Genomic DNA, 21019 nt, shown 5'->3' with positions numbered 1-21019 from the left:
AGAGAGAGAGAGACACACACACACATTGGAAAGAAACAACCCAAAACCAGAGCAAATTGAAATGCTATTTGGCCCTAAACAGAGAGTACACAGTGGCAGAATACCTGAGCACTGTGACTGAAGATCCTTGACTAGGTACAGACTCAGCGAGCACAGCCTAGCCATCGAGAAAGGCCGCCATAGGCAGACTGTGTGTGTTAGAAAGAGAGAGAGAGAGAGCATGTGTGTTTGTGTGTTAGAGAGAGAGAGCATGTCTGTGTGTGTGTGTGTGTGTTAGAGAGAGAGCATGTATGAGAGAGATAAGCAAAGATGAGCCCCTAAAGGATATTCAACTTTTAATGGAAGAACAAAACAGAAGGAAAAGATAACTTCACAAAGGCAACATGAATATACATAGATCCAAAAGGACAAAGATCAACACTTAAATCCAAAGAGAAGAGGGTCTATACCAGAGAAAACAAAGTAGCAAGGAGCCAATGGCCGACATCAGCTAAATAGGCTAACTGCAAATAGAGTAGCCAGGTACTGACACCAGGCCACACACAGCTTTGGCCAACGCTACCCAAGCTACACAAATGACCAAGACAATTCACACACAGCACATGTCATATCTCCAAATGTTGTGAAGTAACATAATGTTTTGCCTGGAAAAAAACATCGTTATTAACAAAACATTCGGGAGGGGAAGGAAGGAAGAGTGGGGTAATGTCCAATGGACATCTTACCTGCACCAAGGAACGCAGGGCGAAAGGCCGCAACACAGGTCTCCACGTTGACGAAAGGCCTCTCGCTGGCGGGACAAAAAGAAGCTATGGCCGGAGCCTTGTCATGGTGCAGGCCCGACTACATCTTCTGTCAAAGATGATGTCGTAGTCAGAGTGCCAGGGCCTGCTATTCTCACGGCTAATGTCAATGGTCGTAGCACAAGCTAACAGCTAACTCTAGGCTAACTGATAGCATCAAGCTAACGTTCCCAGCCGAGCGAAAACGAGCAGCTAACGTCGTAGCTAAACAGCTAACTGGCTAACAGTTAGCTCAACCCGGCTATCGCTAACCACTAGCTAACGCAGAAGCAAGCTATGCGGCTACAACTGAAAAACTGTACAACGTGAGAAAAGCAATACAGGCCAACACTTCAGACAGCCGCTGTGTTTTTCTCTTCTCATCCGAAGAGAGAAGGGAAAAAGAAGGCAATACACGTCCCACTACAGAGTGGTGTTTACCATAGCGGTGCCGGCAACAAGTCCCTCGCGGACTATAGCCGACTTGAGCATGGAGATATTCTCATAATGAAACACCAAGCTCACCTCCCTCGCACCAGGTGCTGACACCAGGCCACACACCGTTAGCTACTACAACAGCTAGCCGGCCCGTTTGGCTCCCGAGAGAGAGAGAGAGATATATCCACGGCGGGAATAGAATAGAGTGCATTAAAAACTCACCAAACGTCCAAGAGGATGGAGACAACCGTGTGGAGTTGACGAAGTTCATCTGCCGAATGACCGTCCTCTTCATCTTGGCATAACAATGCTGCACGCGCTCTCTCTAGGTTAGCTAACGCTAGTTAGCCTTTAGCTAAGCTAGCTACTAGCCGACATCATCATGGCTATCCCGACTGAACCACACGTTAGCACTCAATATTATAACGTAGCTAAAGCTAACTAGCTGTCCCTGCCTTTAGCCTGGATGGCTAGCCTGACTGAACTGTCTAACATGCAACAACTTTCATCTTCAGTCCATCTGCCGAATGACCGTCCTCTTCGTTTTGGCTGGCATAACTAAGCATATCCTCCAAAGCTGCACGCGCGAAATAATCAAACACAGCTGACGCACGCCGGCGTACACATGATGTAACCCCTCCCTTCGTTGAAACCAATAGTATGTCTGCTGCAGAGCCCCAGAGCTCCAATAGTGAGTATGTCTGCTGCAGAGCCGCAGAGCCAGGAACATTCTACAAACGTGTCTAATGTGAAATATATAAGCATATAAGCAAAACTAGATTTTAGGTCTGTGATGAAAAAGGGCCTCGCGGGAAGGGGGGCCTCACAATTTTTTTTTTTTTTTTTTTTTTTTTTTTGCGAGGCCCCCCTTCCCGCGAGGCCCTGTGCGACCGCACTGCTCGCACACCCCCTGAGGCGGCCCTGATCTCATGTATCCATCTGTTGTGAGTAGGTGGGGAAGGGTGTATCCACTTAAAGAGAATAAGTCTCCTAGCGAGGAGGGTAGTAAACGCCACAACTCGTTTTGCAGCCCTAGATATTATCGTAGGGGTATTCAGGATTCCGAAAAAGGCAGTGAGTGGATCTGGGTCTACCGCCACTCCCAGGACCCTACTCAGTGTATTGAATATTGTAGTCCAAAACTCTGTGAGTTTGGGGCACGTCCAAAACATGTGCATATAATCGTTTGGAGATTGTTTACATCTATTACACGCATCCGTTCTATCCGGGTATATCTTTGCTAACCTCGCATTGGTGTAGTGAACTCTATGCAGTATCCTACACTGCAGCAAACTGTGTCTTGCACATATAGAGGAAGTGTGTACCAGGTCTAGTATATGATCCCATTGTTCATCTGTAATGATAATTCCCAGATCCTCGTCCCATTTGGCTTTCAGGGAGTCTAAGCAAGTTGGGTTCATCCAAAATATTTTATCATATAAAATTGAGACGAGCCCTTTCCGCCCGGTACCGAGCGATAGGAGAGGGTCAGTCCTAGAGTCTGGAGGACGGCTAGGGAATTGTGGGAATTGGTTCTGAACAAAATGTCTGATCTGAAAAAAACGGAAAAGGTGGGAATTTGGGAGACCAAATTTTTCCAACAATTCTGCAAACGACGAGAACACACCTCCGGAGTAGAGGTCATTAATGGTTAGCAAACCTTTGTTTGCCCAGCTTCTGAATACAGGATCAGAACAGGATGGTAAGAATAGGTGATTACGAGAGATTGGAGCTAGCCCTGACGGAGCGTGTAGGCCAAATTGTTTCCTAAACTGACTCCAGATTTTCAAAGTTTCCGTCACAATTTGGTTCTGAGCCACCTGTTTAATAGGGATCGAAATGGGTAATTGGGATGTTGCCACAGACCAGAGTGAGTACTTTGAAGAGGAGACTTCCATCCGAGCCCATTGGAGTTGGTCTTTTTCCTCCCTCCTGGTCCTCCAGTAAAGGAGTTTGTTTATATTACATGCCCAGTAGTAATAGCGAAGATTAGGCAAAGCCAAACCCCCTTCCGATTTGGGAAGTTGCATAATCGTCCTCTTAATACGTGCTCTTTTGTTACCCCACAGGAATGAACCTATAAGTTGATCAATCGAAGTGAAAAAGGCTTTATTAATAAATATCGGTATATGCTGAAAAGCGTATAGAAATCGGGGTAGGACCACCATCTTTATCAGGTTCACCCTTCCCAGAAGCGAGAGGGGGAGAGAGGACCATCTTGTCAGATCTAGCCTAAAGCGCTCCAGCAGAGGACGGAAATTCTTTGCGAAGAGCTCCGTCTGTGATTTGGCCATAAAAATCCCTAGATATGTGAATCCTTCCGTGGCCTTTTTAAAGGGGAAAAGCGATTGAGGAAGCCGTTCCGCAGACGCATTAACCGGTAAATATTCACTTGTCTGGAGATTGAGTTTGTATCCAGAGAGCTGCCTATGTTGTTCTAGAATATCAAGGATAACAGGGATGGACGATGACGGATTGGAGACATAAAGTAGGAGATCGTCGGCATACAATGAGAGTTTATGAACCAGGCCGAACCTCTCAATCCCCTCAAATCTAACCTCACTGCGAAGCCAAATGGCTAAGGGTTCTGCGGCGAGCGCGTAGAGCAAGGGAGAAAGCGGGCATCCTTGACGAGTACCGCGATAGAGCACAAACTGGCCCGACTTGGTACCATTCACATTGACCGAGGCCACCGGGGACGAGTATAGGAGTCTTATCCATGAAATAAAACCCGGTCCCAAACCGAATTTCTCAAGTGTATGGAACAGGTACCTCCATTCCACTCTGTCAAACGCTTTCTCAGCGTCTAGGGAGAGTACCATTTCTGGTGCGCCAGTCGTGGTTGTGAAAAGGATATTTAGCAGCCTTCTGGTGTTAAAGAAGGATTGCCTGTCCATGATGAAACCCGTCTGATCCGGGTCTATCAGGAACGGGACCACCTTCTGAAGACGGCATGAAAGGACCTTAGCCAATATTTTACAATCCACATTAAGGAGGGAGATTGGTCTGTAACTGCTACAAAGGAGAGGGTCTTTACCTTTTTTGAGCAGCAGGGATAATGACGCCTCTGATAGCGTGGGTGGCATTTGGCCCTTTAGAAGGGAGTCGTTATATACTCTCAGTAGGAAAGGAGCAACCAACACAGAGTACGTTTTATAAAATTCTGTAGTATAGCCATCTGGCCCGGGTGATTTACCACTTTGTAAAGATTTGATTGCCTCAGTCACTTCAGAGATGGTTATAGGCGTGCCTAACTCTTCAGCCTCCGCTATATTCGCTTGAGGGTACTTGAGAGACTTAAGGGGGTTTGGGCGATCCCAGTCCTGCTGTGAAGATTCCGACGTGTAAAGTTTGGAATAATAGTCAGAGAAAATTTCAGAAATGTCCGTAGGGTCTGTTGTAGTGACACCTAATTGGGATTTTATCCTGGGAATCAGTCTAGAGGCACTCACCACTCGTGCTTGGTACGCAAGTAATTTTCCAGCCTTATCCCCCTGTTCGAAAAAACTTTGCTTGGTGTGCAAGAGTAGTCTCTCGATCTTACTAGTTGAGAGCAAATCATATTGTGATTGGAGCTGGAGTCGTTTCTTGTATAGAGCAGGAGTTGGTTTAGATGAATACTGGATGTCCAATCGTTTAATCTCATCTGATATATCCGTTCATTTGGATTGTTCCTGCTTCCCAAAATGAGAGGTAAAGGAGATGGCCTGTCCGCGGAGATATGCCTTAAAGGCCTCCCAGAGCATGTCACTGCCAACTTCAGGTGTGTTGTTTATCTCAAAGAAGACTTTTATTTGTGCATGGATAAAATCCCTAAATTCAGGTTCAGATAATAAGTGGGAATTGAATCTCCAAAATTTAGAGAGTGTTCTACCCTGGGGGAAGTTAATTTCAACGGATGTCGGGGCATGATCGGAAATGACTATACTATGGTACTTAGTAGAGACTACATTATGTAGTAGTTTTTCATCTAGCAAAAAGAAGTCTATCCTCGAATACGTGTGGTGGATATGGGAGAAGAAGGAGAAAAGTTTATCGGTAGGAAATTTTGCTCTCCAAGGGTCTATAAGGCCAAGTTGTTCCATATGAAATTTCAGGATGTTCGCTGCTTTGGAGATGGTAGTTCGTCTATCCGAGGACCTATCCAATTCTATGTTTTGGACGTGGTTAAAGTCTCCTCCGATAATTATGTGATGATCACACAACACGTGTTTAATGGTAACATCCTATCTAACATCCTACTGTACCTGCAAACTCTATGCAACACCAACTCATCCATTCTACACTCATTGCACACAACATGCACACACTCACTTTAAACACTACACTCACTTTAAACACTACACTATATTTGATCTATCTATTACTAAAATATTTGCACTACCTCTTCTACCTAATTTTTGCACATTTTAGTTTTGTATATTTTGTATAGTGTGGTCTTTATTCTTTTACTGTATGAAGCACAATCTCAGGAGGGTCATACAGAACCAATCATTTCACTATAATGTACAATGTACCTTATATGTGACAAATAAAATAAAACAAAACTTGAACTATCCATCCCTACAGTTATTCTAAATCCACACTTCCTCTACTTTCATATGAAGATGTGACGTGTGATCGGTTGTTGCTGGATTCTTACCGCAGTTAGTGAGGGTAACTATCAGCGTGTCTTTGAACACGTTGTTGTGGAACTTGTTGTAGGAGGCCAGGGCCGTGACTCCGCCCCACGCGATGGACAGAGAATAGAAGATCTGAGTCGCCGCTTCTCGCCAAACCTAAAACAAACAAACACACACTTAGCACAATAGTTAGTATTAGGGATGTCCAATATTATCGGCCTACCGATATTGGAATTGAAATGTAATATTGGAAATTATCGGTATCAGTTTTCAAATTTTTTGTATTAATTTTTTTTTTCATTTATTTACCCAGGCAAGCAAGTACAGTAAGAACAAATTCTTATTTTATTTATTGTGAAACGTATGCATAATGTTGTGTTTTTGGGGGGGAAACCCTGCATATATCGGTATCGGTTGATATCGGTATCGGAAATTAAGAGTTGGACAATATCAGTATATCGGATATCGGTAAAAAAGCCAATATCGAACATCCCTAGTTAGTGGGGCATTCTACCGAATTAGTTCAAAGTGCAGTCCCACAACAAGAAAAACTATTTAACAAAACAATTAAGTATTCAGACATAGATATTTACTAAGATTATGTTATGATCTATTTAAACCCAAGGCATTAAATTATATTGTGATGAGCTAAATATATACAAAATCATCATTTATAGGGTACTTTCTATTGGGAAGTAGCTGTCCCAAACCCTGACATGTACATTTCAATGTATGTAAATAACACTTACATTTTTTTTTAGATTTAGTTCAATGGTGTAATTTCAAATATCTTCATGATTAAGTTTAAACAGAAGTTGAACGATTTAGATTAATTGTGGGTTTAATTTTTTAATTAAAAAACTATACTCAAAAAACCTTGTCCCTAGTTTTCATGTCACTACCGAAACACAGGAGTTTTAGTCCATTGGCTGAGCTTGGTTTTTAGCCACACCCCTGCATTCTTGACCAGGCATTGACACTGCCTCCCTGTCCCTCATGGCTGTAAGTAGCTAAATCCCATACTTTTGAAATAAATGTGTTCCAAAGTCTGAAAATTGGTGTGTAACCATAATAATTGTCACCACCGAACACATATTTTCTTCAATTAAGTAAACTATTTTGGGGTTTCATGCAGAGTATTATGTTTTTATGTGTGTACACCTCTTCAAAGATGTGTATACTAGCCATGTGCTTGCTAGCATTCTTTAGTTATGCTCAAAGTTAGCCAGAATTGTCACTACCGAAACAGTCACTACCGAAACATATGGTAAAGTTTCGTAGTGATGTGATCATTTCGGTAGTGACAAAATGGAATGATAAGTAGTTAAATCTCAATTTTTTTTAATAAATGTGTTCCAAAGTCAGAAAATCAGTGTGTAACTTTAAGAATGGAACACATATTCTCTTCAATACATTTTATACTAAATATTATGTTTTATGTATTATGCAGTCACTACCGAAACACTGGGTGTTTTGTAAAAAAAAATAAGTATATTGAGTTATAGATACTGATTGGTTAAATGTACGTTCAATTTCATCAATCATTAACTCTGAAATCAATATGATCAGTGTTATGCATTTTACAGAGAAAGATTGCTTTTAGATTTTGATTAATTGTATCAATTGAACTTTGAAATTTGGTAAACATTTCATTTTTAATGATTTAATTGTGAAAACCTTCAAGATTTTTTAAAAAAATACTCTTTAGAGAAGGGAAGGAAACAATCTCACAAATCTTACACAACTAGGGTGTATTACTATGTTTCGGTAGTGACAATTTTTGGGAGAGGAAAAACATTCAAAAATATTCTGAAAATACAATATAAAAATGTACAGTACGCTCACTAGATATATGTACTTTAGATATGGTACAATATATATTCTGTTTTGGGAATAAAACATACAAAAATTCAAAATATTTCCAACCTGACTTTCAACCAATTCGGTAGAATGGCCCTAGTATGCAACAGTTTTTGGGGGCAGGTGAATTTAAAGGGTAACAGCACACGGCCCTGACCTCTGATTCAGCCAGTTTGGTCAGATTGGACTGACTTCCGATATAGAAATCTATCCCGTCTTTAGCGCCCTCTAATGTCACGCCGCGGATCAGCAGGATCAGCAGCACCACGTAAGGGAAGGTAGCTGTGAAATACACCACCTGGGGAGACAAGAGAGAGGAGGTCAAGGTTGAACGCTATTGGAATGGAATTATATGCTTGGCTAGTCTGGGGCCTGCATGGAGAATTGTCATGCAGAGAATAATAACTTGGTTTTGTATAGTGCCTTTCATAAAACCCAAGTTCACTTTACATAGGGCGAAAAACAACAATAACAAACATGGTAGACAGACACACAACATTCAATGTAGGAAGTTAGGGGTCAAATGCCATGTTGAAGAGGTAAGTTGAGTTTTTTTTAAGGAGTCCAGAGTTGGGGCGTTGCGCTGAAAGCTCTGCTCCCAAAGGTCTGCAGTCTGGTTCGGGGAATGGAGAGCTGACCAGTGTCCGAGGATTGCAGGGACTGTGACTGAGTGTGGGGGTGGAGGAGGTCAGTGAGGTATATAAGGAGAGGTTTCGAGCCAGTTGTAGCGACGACGGTATAGGTAACGTCACGCTGCAGGTCTTTTGTAAACTTGATGTTTAATATGAAATGAATTAATGGTTTCCATGGCGCTTTTTTTAGTCCAAGAAGACAATGACTGCATTCATTTCCCCCCAGTACAGGTTGTGGGAGATAAAACTCCCTTCCCCCCCTCTCTCTTTGACCTCTCTCACCCAGGGGCGTATCTAGACCCAGCACTTTAGTAGGGCACAGAAGGGCACCAAAATCTATGAAAAAAATGTGGCCGGTTTTGGCCGGTTTGTGGGCGAAAATGGGTGGATTTTGTAACTATTTTTTTTTTTACTTTATTTCGGTTTTAGGGTTAGGTTAGGGTTATGTTATTTAATTATTTTGGGGAGCCAGCCCCCCAAACTCCTGAAATGCATAGAAATCTATGAAATAAATAAAACAATCTGACATTTATATTAAAAAGAGCTAGCCACCCAAACTCCTAAAATACATAGAAATCTATGCATTTTGGAACAGTTACTATATATATAGTCAAGAAAGCATTTAGTCATACTTAAAGTTTAAAGTGCTTTACTTGCATTGAACATTGCATTGAACATTGAACATTGAGGAGACATCATTAGAAAGCACAATGTATGTTTCCATAGTTACGCAGATGACACACAATTGTACATCTCCGCTGAACCAAATGATCACACAGCTATAAACTCCATTTCCGCCCGTCTCTTAGCAATAAACAAATGGATGACGAACAACTTCCTAAAATTAAATGAGGGCAAAACTGAAATCCTACTAGTCGGTCCTATAACAAAAAGAGAAATGTTACAGAGCAATATGGGGCAACTTACTCCTTGGATCAAACCCGAAGTTACAAGTAAGTAACCTACACTGGCTTCTGGTAACATTTAGAATTGATTTCAAGGTCCTCCTCCTTATATACAAAGTATAAACATTGCGATCATCTACTACTGGTCTAGAAGGTTCCAAGCCACAGTCTAAAGAAAATCAGGGATGCAGCCTTTGCTAACTATGCACCAAAGTTATGGAACACACTACCTATGGACATTAGGGAAGCTAGATCTCTTAATATTTTCAGAAATAAGCTAAAAACGTACCTCTTCACCATAGCCTTCTAATACACCCCGCTGTTGATTGTACTGTAGCACCATTTTACTCTGGCCATTCTATTGCATAATTTTACTATCTATTCTACTATTCTATTATTGCACTGTATTATTGGTGTGCAAACCAGTCAACTTACAAAAAAGAGCCTGTTGGAGGATTTCAACTAGATAAATGCAGTGCAAAATATTTCACTATAATATTTCAAAGCAAAGTAAAAAATATTATAATAATTATTTGATCATGTTAAATGATCATTTGATCATGTTAAAAAAGGGAAAATAAAAAACATTTGTAAAAAAAAAAAAAAAAAAAAAAAAAAAAATTGTAATCAGTGAGGCACAGATGATCATCAGTAGGGCACGTGCCCTACTGATAGTGGTCTGAATACGCCGGATCAGGATGCTCAATGACAATGACACTATGTAACAACTAGGGGTGCTCGATATTGGCTTTTTTACCGATACCGATATTCCGATATTGTCCAACTCTTAATTTCCGATACCGATATCAACCGATACGATATATGCAGGGTTTCCCCGTCCAAAAAACGGAATAATTTCAGGTAACTAATAATTTCACTGGATATACAAATATTGTTTTTTTCGTATCATCCAATTCAATGGTATCAATAGGTATTTAATAGGTATCACAGTAGTAAGTCCTACTGTAGAACATGACATATTAGCATGACATCTGATTTATTAATGCCAATACTAAAGATTAGGGACAAACGCAATTGGCACAGGTGTAAATCATGGATTAGTCACTCAGTTTTAACATCTGACTTAGCTCACCTCGTTAGTCTGCTGGCTGTGGATCCTATGGTCACAAGTTCAAATTGCTCTTGGTTAATTTTTTTTTTTTTTACGTTTAATTAATTTATCCACTCTGGTTGGATGGTGTGTATGTATGTATGTATTGTGCTGTATAATGACAATACATTTGAATAGAATCTCATTTTGAAATCGCTACGCTGCCTAAGTATGGACACGACAGTGGCAGACAGCTTCGGAGGTGATTGCATTGCACCATGGTGATCCACTCAACAGGTAGCGATTTCAAAATGAGATTCGATTCAAATGTATTGTCATTATACAGCACGCTACATACATACATACACACCATCCAACCAGAGTGGGAAAAAAAAATTTAACCAAGATTGATTTGAACTTGTGACCATAGGATCCACAGCCAGCAGACTAACGAGGTGAGCTAAGTGAGATGTTAAAACTGAGTGACTAATCCATGATTTACACTTGTGCCAATTGCGTTTGTCCCTAATCTTTAGTATTGGCATTAATAAATCAGATGTCATGCTAATATGTCATGTTCTACAGTAGGACTTACTACTGTGATACCCATTAAAACAGTAATTCGAATAATAGAAGCCTACTTTGCTGGAATGATTCATTTCAAAGTGCGTGTGTGCGAGGCTCGCTCTCCACGCATTATTTCTACGCCCGCCTGGCGTCATACCGGGGGGGGGGGCAAAACTAGCGTACATCAGTGGCCAATCAGATCGCAGAACGCGAACGCGGAAGCAGAAATCAGTTAGGATAAGAATAGACACAGCCCTGACGCATATGATAGATTAGCGATTGGCGTTTCTTTCCTATACACGCTATATTAAAAATGTTTAATGTATATGATCGGTATACATTATGCTTCATCATGCGTGAAGGAAAGGGGGGGGGGGTCGTTTATAATTCCTTGATAGTCAGTAACGGCTTTATTTAGTATGGGTTGATATATTGATCAGACTGATTGCAAACAAAGAAATGGACAATCGGGCTGAAAATAACGTTAGTGTCCTCTTACCGTTCGCCGATGAGACTGGAGGAAAAAGATTCCAATTATTTGACGTCGATCTCCTAGATCCATTTCCGGTTTGTATGGCGCAATAAACGCCGAAATCATATCGATTATTGCATTTAGAAAGCGATCCAAATGCACTCAAGTGTTTGTCTGGACCCACATAACAAGATATGACTGCCGGAGGGATTTCCTCGATGCACCGATCGCCACTTCCGGTTTGGTGTGAGTGTAACTCGCCCGACCATCCACCAGGCGGCGGTATTGAGGCGTTGCAATCTCAGACAGGGTGCCGCTGCAGTCCGGAGGGAGGCTGGATGAATTATGAATGCCATGGCGAAAAAATGAAATATTGATCCCAAAAATTACGCCGTTGTTGGCGTTCAACACATGGCGGGCAATAACGACTTACACCTTTTATGGCGCACAATGTGTTAAGAGCGGTTTTGAATGTGGGTAGGGATTAAATTTTTTTTACGGCTGTGGGTAGGGCGTTCCACATTATTGTGGCATAATTGCAAAACGTGTTTAATCCCTTGTTTGAGCCGAATGTGGGTTGCACATGACTTGTGGAACTCCCTCTGGTGTTGTGTGCGTGGTATTCACTGACCTTTGGGAAGTATTTCAACATGTACATGGGTACCTGTGTGGTGTAGTGTATCTTGTAGACCAGGCCCATTGCATGTTGCTGTACTCCGTCGTCTACTCTAAGCCATCCTAGGTAGTCAAAGTAGGCAGGGGTGAGGTGGGTTTTAGGAGTACGGTCAAGTAGTAGTCTGACCAGTTTGTTTTGTGATGTTTGTAATCTTGTCACATTCCTTTGACCCCCACTCTTTCCAGTTTTGTATAAAGATGTTCCAAGATCTGGTGGGGGGTCTTCCGGGTGTCCTAGCTAACCACCTCGTTGAGAGTCATCCAGCCATACTCTGACTATTTCTGTATTGATATATTGACTGCGTTAATAAACTGTATTAACCAGGTCTCTTTTGACTGAGTAAGTTATTCAGCTTCGGTTACTTTCCACCACAAGGTGGTCCAAGTGGGAAATGGCAATCAAACCCCCCTAACCCTGGCAGTGTTTGTGCCGTGCTCGAGAGCAACGCGCATCTCTAGACCCGTGGAGCTACACAGGAGTGGAGTGGACGTACTTTGCCAGAGGACTTGATGCCTTTGTAGAGGGCGGCGGCCACAAGGATCCATGCCAAGAGCAGGCAGAGCGCCAGGTGCCAGACGATCGGTCCAGTCTCGTCCAGACCACTGGAGCGCTGCAGGGCCACAAGGCTGGGGTGGGGGAGGAGAGAGAGAGAGGTTATAAAATAATGTATTTTATAATATATGTTATTATTTTATTTGTATCCACTTTTTCTCCCATTTTCTATTTTTCTCCCATCCCAATTTTCATATCGTCCAATTCAACCCTCCCCTGTCTTTTGAACGTTGTTTCTTGCCTCCCACAAGCCGGCTGCAATGTGGACTAAGTCATACATAGCACAAGTCCCCTCTGATACTCGAGGTAACAGCCGTCGCATCTTTTCACCTGCGCGGCTCGATCTTTCAGCGTCGGGGGTCTGGGCTTGGAGGGGCCCCGCCCCCGTCGCTTCTTGATTCTACTGCGCAGGCGCACCAACCGACCTGTAGGAGTCGCTGTCCACAACGCCCGATCCCCACCCTTCAGTTTCCCTCCCCGTAATGCGGCCAATGTGTATTACTGTGGACGACCAGCTAAACTGAAAGCAATGTGGAGAGCGGGGCTCGAACAGGAGGAATCCTGTTTGAGCCTAGTCTCCAGCATTCGTTGCGAGCGGCTTGCCCACTGCGCCACATAGCCGCCCCAATATATGTTATTATGGGCTGAAGGGGACTGGTACACATGGGAAATCCTCTCATATCAAGACCTAATTTATTGCATTTTCCTAATAGAATTCCACCTGAACCATTTACATTTTGTCATTTAGTTGACGCTTTTATCCAAAACGACTTACAAGTTCTGTACGACAAGTCAGCAGGAAGGGTACAACTCTTTCAGTTGAGTAACAATGATCAAACAGTGCTGAAACTAGTGCATAGACATAACACATATTAGTATAGTAGGAGGGGTGCATGGTAGTATAGGACAGTAAGTAAAGGACACGCCAGTTTGGGATGCATTCAATTCATCATCCCACATTGCAGCAGGTATGTGAGATTTTGCCATCCGCCACTATATACAGCTGAAGATATAGAGACAGAGAGAGAGAAAGTTGAATAAGATATTCCTAACTGGCACGATCTAAGTCATACGTTATACGTTGTAGTCCGTGCAGGTTTGGTGGTAAGAGTCAGACACACTTGATGGTCAGACATTCCTAGTAGTTCTATGCATTTCAGAAAGACAGGGGTGGTGAATGACTGTGGGGTCACTGTGGGGTCACAGGGATAATGTGTGCGTGTGTGGGGGGGTCACAAGGATAGTGTGTGTGTGTGTGTGTGTGTGTGTGTTTGCATGCGTGCATGTTCAGTATTCTTACTCCCAGTACTGTTCACTGGAGCTCTGCACTGCGAAGCTGCTGTTGGATGGAGAACAGGTGACGTTCCCCTGAGTCCAGTTGCTTGCAGGCAGATCGGTCACGTTGCAACTCTCTGCAGAAGAGTAATGAGTTAACAAAGACCTCAACGTCTGGAAGGTAAGTGTGTACTGTATGATGACATCAACACAGAGACATTAAGTGTGTACTGTATGAGGACTAACACCTAGAACTTAAGTGTGTACTGTATGATGACTAACACCTAGACATTAAGTGTGTACTGTATGATGACTAACACCTAGACATTAAGTGTGTACTGTATGAGGACTAATACCTAGACATTAAGTGTGTACTGTATGAGGACTAACACCTAGACATTAAGTGTGTACTGTATGATGACTAACACCTATACATTAAGTGTGTACTGTATGAGGACTAACACCTAGACATTAAGTGTGTACTGTATGAGGACTAACACCTTGACATTAAGTGTGTACTGTATGAGGACTAACACCTAGACATTAAGTGTGTACTGTATGAGGACTAACACCTAGACATTAAGTGTGTACTGTATGAGGACTAACACCTAGACATTAAGTGTGTACTGTATGAGGACTAACACCTTGACATTAAGTGTGTACTGTATGAGGACTAACACCTAGACATTAAGTGTGTACTGTATGCGGACTAACACCTAGACATTAAGTGTGTACTGTATGAGGACTAACACCTAGACATTAAGTGTGTACTGTATGAGGACTAACACCTAGACATTAAGTGTGTACTGTATGAGGACTAACACCTAGACATTAAGTGTGTACTGTATGATGACTAACACCTAGACATTAAGTGTGTACTGTATGACATCAACACCTAGACATTAAGTGTGTACTGTATGACCTCAACACCTAGACATTAAGTGTGTACTGTATGACCTCAACACCTAGACATTAAGTGTGTACTGTATGACCTCAACACCTAGACATTAAGTGTGTACTGTATGAGGACTAACACCTAGACATTAAGTGTGTACTGTATGAGGACTAACACCTAGACATTAAGTGTGTGTTTTTCATATAGTCAACATATTCTTAAATAATAGCGCTGCCCGAGGCTGGGCATGATACAGTCAACATATAGCAAGAGAGAGAGCGAGAGAGAGCTCCCGTTCTACAGTCAATATACAGTGTTATCGCTGCACAGACCCGGCAATGCCCCTGACCCTCCACCAGAGCAAGGCCAGAGAGAGAGAGAGAGAGAGACACATTGGAAAGAAACAACCCAAAACCAGAGCAAATTGAAATGCTATTTGGCCCTAAACAGAGAGTACACAGTGGCATAACAATGCTGCACGCGCTCTCTCTAGGTTAGCTAACGCTAGTTAGCCTTTAGCTAAGCTAGCTACTAGCCGACATCAGCATGGCTATCCCGACTGAACCACACGTTAGCACTCGATATTATAACGTAGCTAAAGCTAACTAGCTGTCCCTGCCTTTAGCTAAGCCGACATGGCTAGCCTGACTGAACTGTCTAACATGCAACAACTTTCATCTTCAGTCCATCTGCCGAATGACTGTCCTCTTCGTCTTGGCTGGCATAACCTCCAAAGCTGCACGCGCGAAATAGTCAAACGCAGCTGACGCACGCCGGCGTACACATGATGTAACCCCTCCCTTCGTTGAAACCAATAGTATGTCTGCTGCAGAGCCCCAGAGCTCCAATAGTGAGTATGTCTGCTGCAGAGCCGCAGAGCCAGAAACAAGTCAGACACATTCTACAAACGTGTCTAATGTGAAATATATAAGCATATAAGCAAAACTAGATTTTAGGTCTGTGATGAAAAAGGGCCTCGCAGGAAGGGGGGCCTCGCAAAAAAAAATAAAATAAATAAAAAATAATTATAAAAAAAATCATAAATAACGTTTTGTGCGAGGTCCCCCTTCCCGCGAGGCCCTGTGCGACCGCACTGCTATATTGGGACAATATATTGATCAATATATATCAAACTATCACTGTAACAAGTGAATGAGTGTTCTTATTTAATTTTTTTTATATATAGGATGGCCTAAAGATGTGTTCCTGTTTATGTTCATGTTAAGATGCATTAAGTTATGTATTTGTCAACTTGTCAATGCAATTAAACTTTCAAATTTAGTTCTGCCTTCTTGTCTTATTTTTAAGATTTTTCCCCATTAAAACACATGGTGACAAGTGACAACCATCCCCATGATGGGGTTGGTTGTCACAATGTGTCAGAGTGTCTTTGATAGGTGATTAACTCTTTGTTACAATACGTTGGAAAATGAGAGGGATACACATTTCAAGCCAACATCTTAAGCTTCAATTTAATGTAGGAATGACTATTGAAAGATGTTTTGATAATGAGCAATTCACACTAGAGTAAAAAGTGTGACAACGTCCCCCGTTCTCCCCTACAGTAGTGTTTAAGAGACTCATCCACTGTAGCGTTTAAGAACCTCATCCACTGTAGTGTTTAATTAAGAGCCTCATCCACTGTAGTGTTTAATTAATAGCCTCATTCACTGTAGTGTTTAATTAAGAGCCTCATCCACTGTAGTGTTTAATTAAGAGCCTCATCCACTGTAGTGTTTAATTAAGAGCCTCATCCACTGTAGTGTTTAAGAGCCTCATCCACTGTAGCGTTTAAGAACCTCATCCACTGTAGTGTTTAATTAAGAGCCTCATCCACTGTAGTATTTAATTAAGAGCCTCATCCACTGTAGCGTTTAAGAGCCTCATCCACTGTAGTGTTTAAGAGCCTCATCCACTGTAGTGTTTAAGAGCCTCATCCACTGTAGCATTTAATTAAGAGCCTCATCCACTGTAGCGTTTAATTAAGAGCCTCATCCACTGTAGCGTTTAATTAAGAGCCTCATCCACTGTAGTGTTTAAGAGCCTCATCCACTGTAGCATTTAATTAAGAGCCTCATCCACTGTAGCGTTTAATTAAGAGCCTCATCCAATGTAGTGTTTAATTAAGAGCCTCATCCACTGTAGTGTTTAATTAAGAGCCTCATCCACTGTAGTGTTTAATTAAGAGCCTCATCCACTGTAGTGTTTAAGAGCCTCATCCACTGTAGTGTTTAATTAAGAGCCTCATCCACTATAGTGTTTAATTAAGAGCCTCATCCACTGTAGTGTTTAAGAGCCTCATCCACTGTCGTGTTTAATTAATAGCCTCATCCACTATAGTGTTTAATTAAGAGCCTCATCCACTGTAGTGTTTAATTAAGAGCCTCATTCACTGTAGTGTTTAAGAGCCTCATCCACTGTAGCTTTAATTAAGAGCCTCATCCACTGTAGCGTTTAATTAAGAGCCTCATCCACTGTAGCATTTAAGAGCCTCATCCACTGTAGCGTTTAATTAAGAGCCTCATCCACTGTAGTGTTTAATTAAGAGCCTCATCCACTGTAGTGTTTAATTAAGAGCCTCATCCACTGTAGTGTTTAAGAGCCTCATCCACTGTAGCGTTTAAGAACCTCATCCACTGTAGTGTTTAATTAAGAGCCTCATCCACTGTAGTGTTTAATTAAGAGCCTCATCCACTGTAGCGTTTAAGAGCCTCATCCACTGTAGTGTTTAAGAGCCTCATCCACTGTAGCATTTAATTAAGAGCCTCATCCACTGTAGCGTTTAATTAAGAGCCTCATCCACTGTAGTGTTTAAGAGCCTCATCCACTGTAGCATTTAATTAAGAGCCTCATCCACTGTAGCGTTTAATTAAGAGCCTCATCCAATGTAGTGTTTAATTAAGAGCCTCATCCACTGTAGTGTTTAATTAAGAGCCTCATCCACTGTAGTGTTTAATTAAGAGCCTCATCCACTGTAGTGTTTAAGAGCCTCATCCACTGTAGTGTTTAATTAAGAGCCTCATCCACTATAGTGTTTAATTAAGAGCCTCATCCACTGTAGTGTTTAAGAGCCTCATCCACTGTCGTGTTTAATTAATAGCCTCATCCACTATAGTGTTTAATTAAGAGCCTCATCCACTGTAGCGTTTAATTAAGAGCCTCATGCACTGTAGCGTTTAAGAGCCTCATCCACTGTAGTGTTTAATTAAGAGCCTCATCCACTGTAGTGTTTAATTAAGAGCCTCATCCACTGTAGCGTTTAATTAAGAGCCTCATCCACTGTAGTGTTTAAGAGCCTCATCCACTGTAGTGTTTAATTAAGAGCCTCATCCACTGTAGTGTTTAATTAAGAGCCTCATCCACTGTAGCGTTTAATTAAGAGCCTCATCCACTGTAGTGTTTAAGAGCCTCATCAACTGTAGTGTTTAATTAAGAACCTCATCCACTGTAGTGTTTAAGAGCTTCATCCACTGTAGCGTTTAATTAAGAGCCTCATCCACTGTAGCGTTTAAGAGCCTCATCCACTGTAGTGTTTAATTAAGAGCCTAATCCACTGTAGCGTTTAATTAAGAGCCTCATCCACTGTAGTGTTTAAGAGCTTCATCCACTGTAGCATTTAATTAAGAGCCTCATCCACTGTAGTGTTTAAGAGCCTCATCCACTGTAGCGTTTAATTAAGAGCCTCATCCACTGTAGTGTTTAATTAAGAGCCTCATCCACTGGTAGTGTTTAATTAAGAGCCTCATCCACTGTAGTGTTTAAGAGCTTCATCCACTGTAGCGTTTAATTAAGAGCCTCATCCACTGTAGCATTTAAGAGCCTCATCCAATGTAGTGTTTAATTAAGAGCCTCATCCACTGTAGCGTTTAATTAAGAGCCTCATCCACTGTAGTGTTTAAGAGCCTCATCCACTGTAGCGTTTAAGAGCCTCATCCACTGTAGTGTTTAAAGGTGACATGCATTATAAATGTCATTTTTCAGTCTCTAGCATTGTATTATAGTAGTTTCAAGTTTCTTTAATAGTTGTCATACAGAAGTACAGTCACTCAAGTAATAGGAGTTAGTATCAATGTGTTTTAGTGTCTAAATACCATATGGGCGGATTGCTCTGATTCAGCTCAGATCATTTCCTTCTCCAGTAAATTAGGCCATCCTGATTTGAAGGCCTGAATGACGTTACTCAGGCTCTGGGTAGCAGATAGTGATGTGATTGGCTCTGTGGTTTTAGCTAATGCCCTCCCACAATCTACATAGACTGACTGTCAGTGATGCCACAGATTACTTGTAAAAGTAATCCGATTACTGATTACTGATTACTCCTTTAAAAAGTAATCCAAGTTACTTTACTGATTACTTGATTATCAGAGTAACTTAGTTACTTTGAAAGTAACTAGGTTACGAAGTCGTCGTCGTTCCCCCAACAGTTTTTTTAAAACGCTTTATTGAAAGTGCATAAATTGTTTTTAACTTGTTTCTCTGCACATAACGTAAATTGTTAAACTAGTGCTTCAGCTTCTGTACCATCAAGTATGGTAAAGCAACAGTCTATGATGCTCACAGCATTAGAGCAGCCAGCCAGTGGTTTTACAAAACCAGTGTATCCATTCACATCTAACAAATGCAGGCTGAACTATTCAATTATATCAACTGTAACTATTAAATTGTTTTTATAAATGTCTCTCTATAAACATACAATCAGTCTCTCTTTAACATGTAAATTAACTGTAAATCTGGCAATCAGTCTCTCTTTAACATGTAAATTAACTGTAAATCTGGCAAATAAGAGCTTTTGCTCTGCCACCATCAAATATACATTAATCAATAGGGAAAGAAACAATCTCTCTCTTTTGCTGTTTGGCTGGCCTCCGAGTCCTCCTGTACCTAGTCGAAGCGTCGTAGTGTTGTGATTCCAGATGCTTTCAATGCAATTGGATGTGCTGTTTTTAGCGGTAGACAGTATTTACGTTTAGGTCGCTTTCACATATAGTTTTGGTGGACTCGGTGCGGTTCTGGGGGTGAAGTTGCAACATCGTTGCATTCTTCATTTGGTTCGCCTGCTTTCACACAGAGGCGGACCGAGACCTTCTGAACAATGTCACGCGGTCGAAAAGGGCGCTTGTCTATTGGACAGTGGAAATGTGTGTGTGGCTGCTGCGATCCCGTGTGTGCGCGCGTGTGTGTGTGTCTGTGTGTGTACTGCGGAGCCATTCAGATCAGCGGAGCCGAGTTTTGACATGGCATTGATCCATTGTTCTATTGAAGCACATTACCACCATCCTCTCGCTAAACAACTTGTAGACCACGGTGTTTTTATGAGTGCCCACAAGTAGCTGTTTTAATAATATAATAAGCCGCGCGCCTCGGTAATAATAATAAGCCGCGTTTTTTCTTCCTGTAAGCGTTTTGGGGTGGAATTCTCAGACGAATGCAACGGAGCCCTGCTGTCACACGATTGGCGCATATGTCACATGACGTGCTGTGAAGACCCGCCCTACTCTGCCTCTGATTCGCAGACTGTGGATGGGGAATGTGATTGGGCCAAAGCAGAGTCACTCACAGACAGAGAGTCCAGTCACGCCGCGGGACTGTGGGACACATTCTTGTGTAACCCTTTCACTGCCACACCACGTCACTCCCAAATAAGAAAAACAGCTCAAAAATGTATTTTTGACTGTCGAAAACGAAATAAAATACTGCATTCCGCCTGCATTATGAATTTATGATGAGATAGTAACGAAATAGTAACTCACAGCCACTTGGACAAGTAACTGCAATCAGATTACTGGCTTTTAAAGATTAACGCGTTAGATTACTATTTTCGGGGAAAAGTAATCAGATTACAATAACGCGTTACTTAGTAACGCGTTACCGGCATCACTGCTGACTGTACACAGCGAGTGGAAACCACTTCCTCATACTCTGCATGCACTAGTCTGGAGGGAGAGAGAGAGAGATAGAGAGCATTCAGGAGCACTTGGGGGGGGGGGGGACCTGCCGCGTGGAGGTACCGCGCGACACACACCTCCGAACGGGAGAGTGATAGAAAGAAAAAAAGGAAGAGAGAGGGAGGAAGGGAGGCCCCCCCCCCCCACAAGCTGCCGCGCAGCACACTGAGAGGTAGAGAAAAAAAGAACGGCCTGTCTTTTCTCTCTCTCTCTCTCTCTCTATCTCTCTCTGTCTACCAGTCGCAGACTGTGTGGACTGACTGTCACTCAAAGTGCTTATGGGCGGAGCCAGGCCATAACAGCCTGAAATCTTAAAGCTGAAAAATGATGGTTTTGAGTACTTGATT

At 42.1% G+C, this 21019-nt stretch overlaps 1 protein-coding gene across 1 annotated transcript in view; it reads right to left on the bottom strand.

The window, feature by feature from the left end:
* slc6a14 (solute carrier family 6 member 14) overlaps nucleotides 1-21019 on the bottom strand; it is a gene marked incomplete at its 3' end in the record, with an annotated part of 69835 nt that overhangs the window by 10015 nt on the left and 38801 nt on the right. Inside the window, exons 5-8 of the mRNA XM_084315617.1 lie at nucleotides 13858-13969; nucleotides 12499-12631; nucleotides 7860-8000; nucleotides 5863-5998 (exon numbers count right to left, since the gene is read on the bottom strand). Coding sequence (XP_084171743.1) covers nucleotides 5863-5998; nucleotides 7860-8000; nucleotides 12499-12631; nucleotides 13858-13969 — 522 coding nt within the window. The remainder of the gene's footprint in view (nucleotides 1-5862; nucleotides 5999-7859; nucleotides 8001-12498; nucleotides 12632-13857; nucleotides 13970-21019) is intronic.

The sequence above is a fragment of the Notolepis coatsorum genome (genome assembly GCF_963971535.1).
Source record: "Notolepis coatsorum genome assembly, chromosome: 6".
NCBI classification, from domain to species: Eukaryota; Metazoa; Chordata; class Actinopteri; order Aulopiformes; family Paralepididae; genus Notolepis; species Notolepis coatsorum.
The sequence above is the reverse complement of the archived record's forward strand: the minus strand, read 5'-3'. Positions and strand labels throughout refer to the sequence as shown.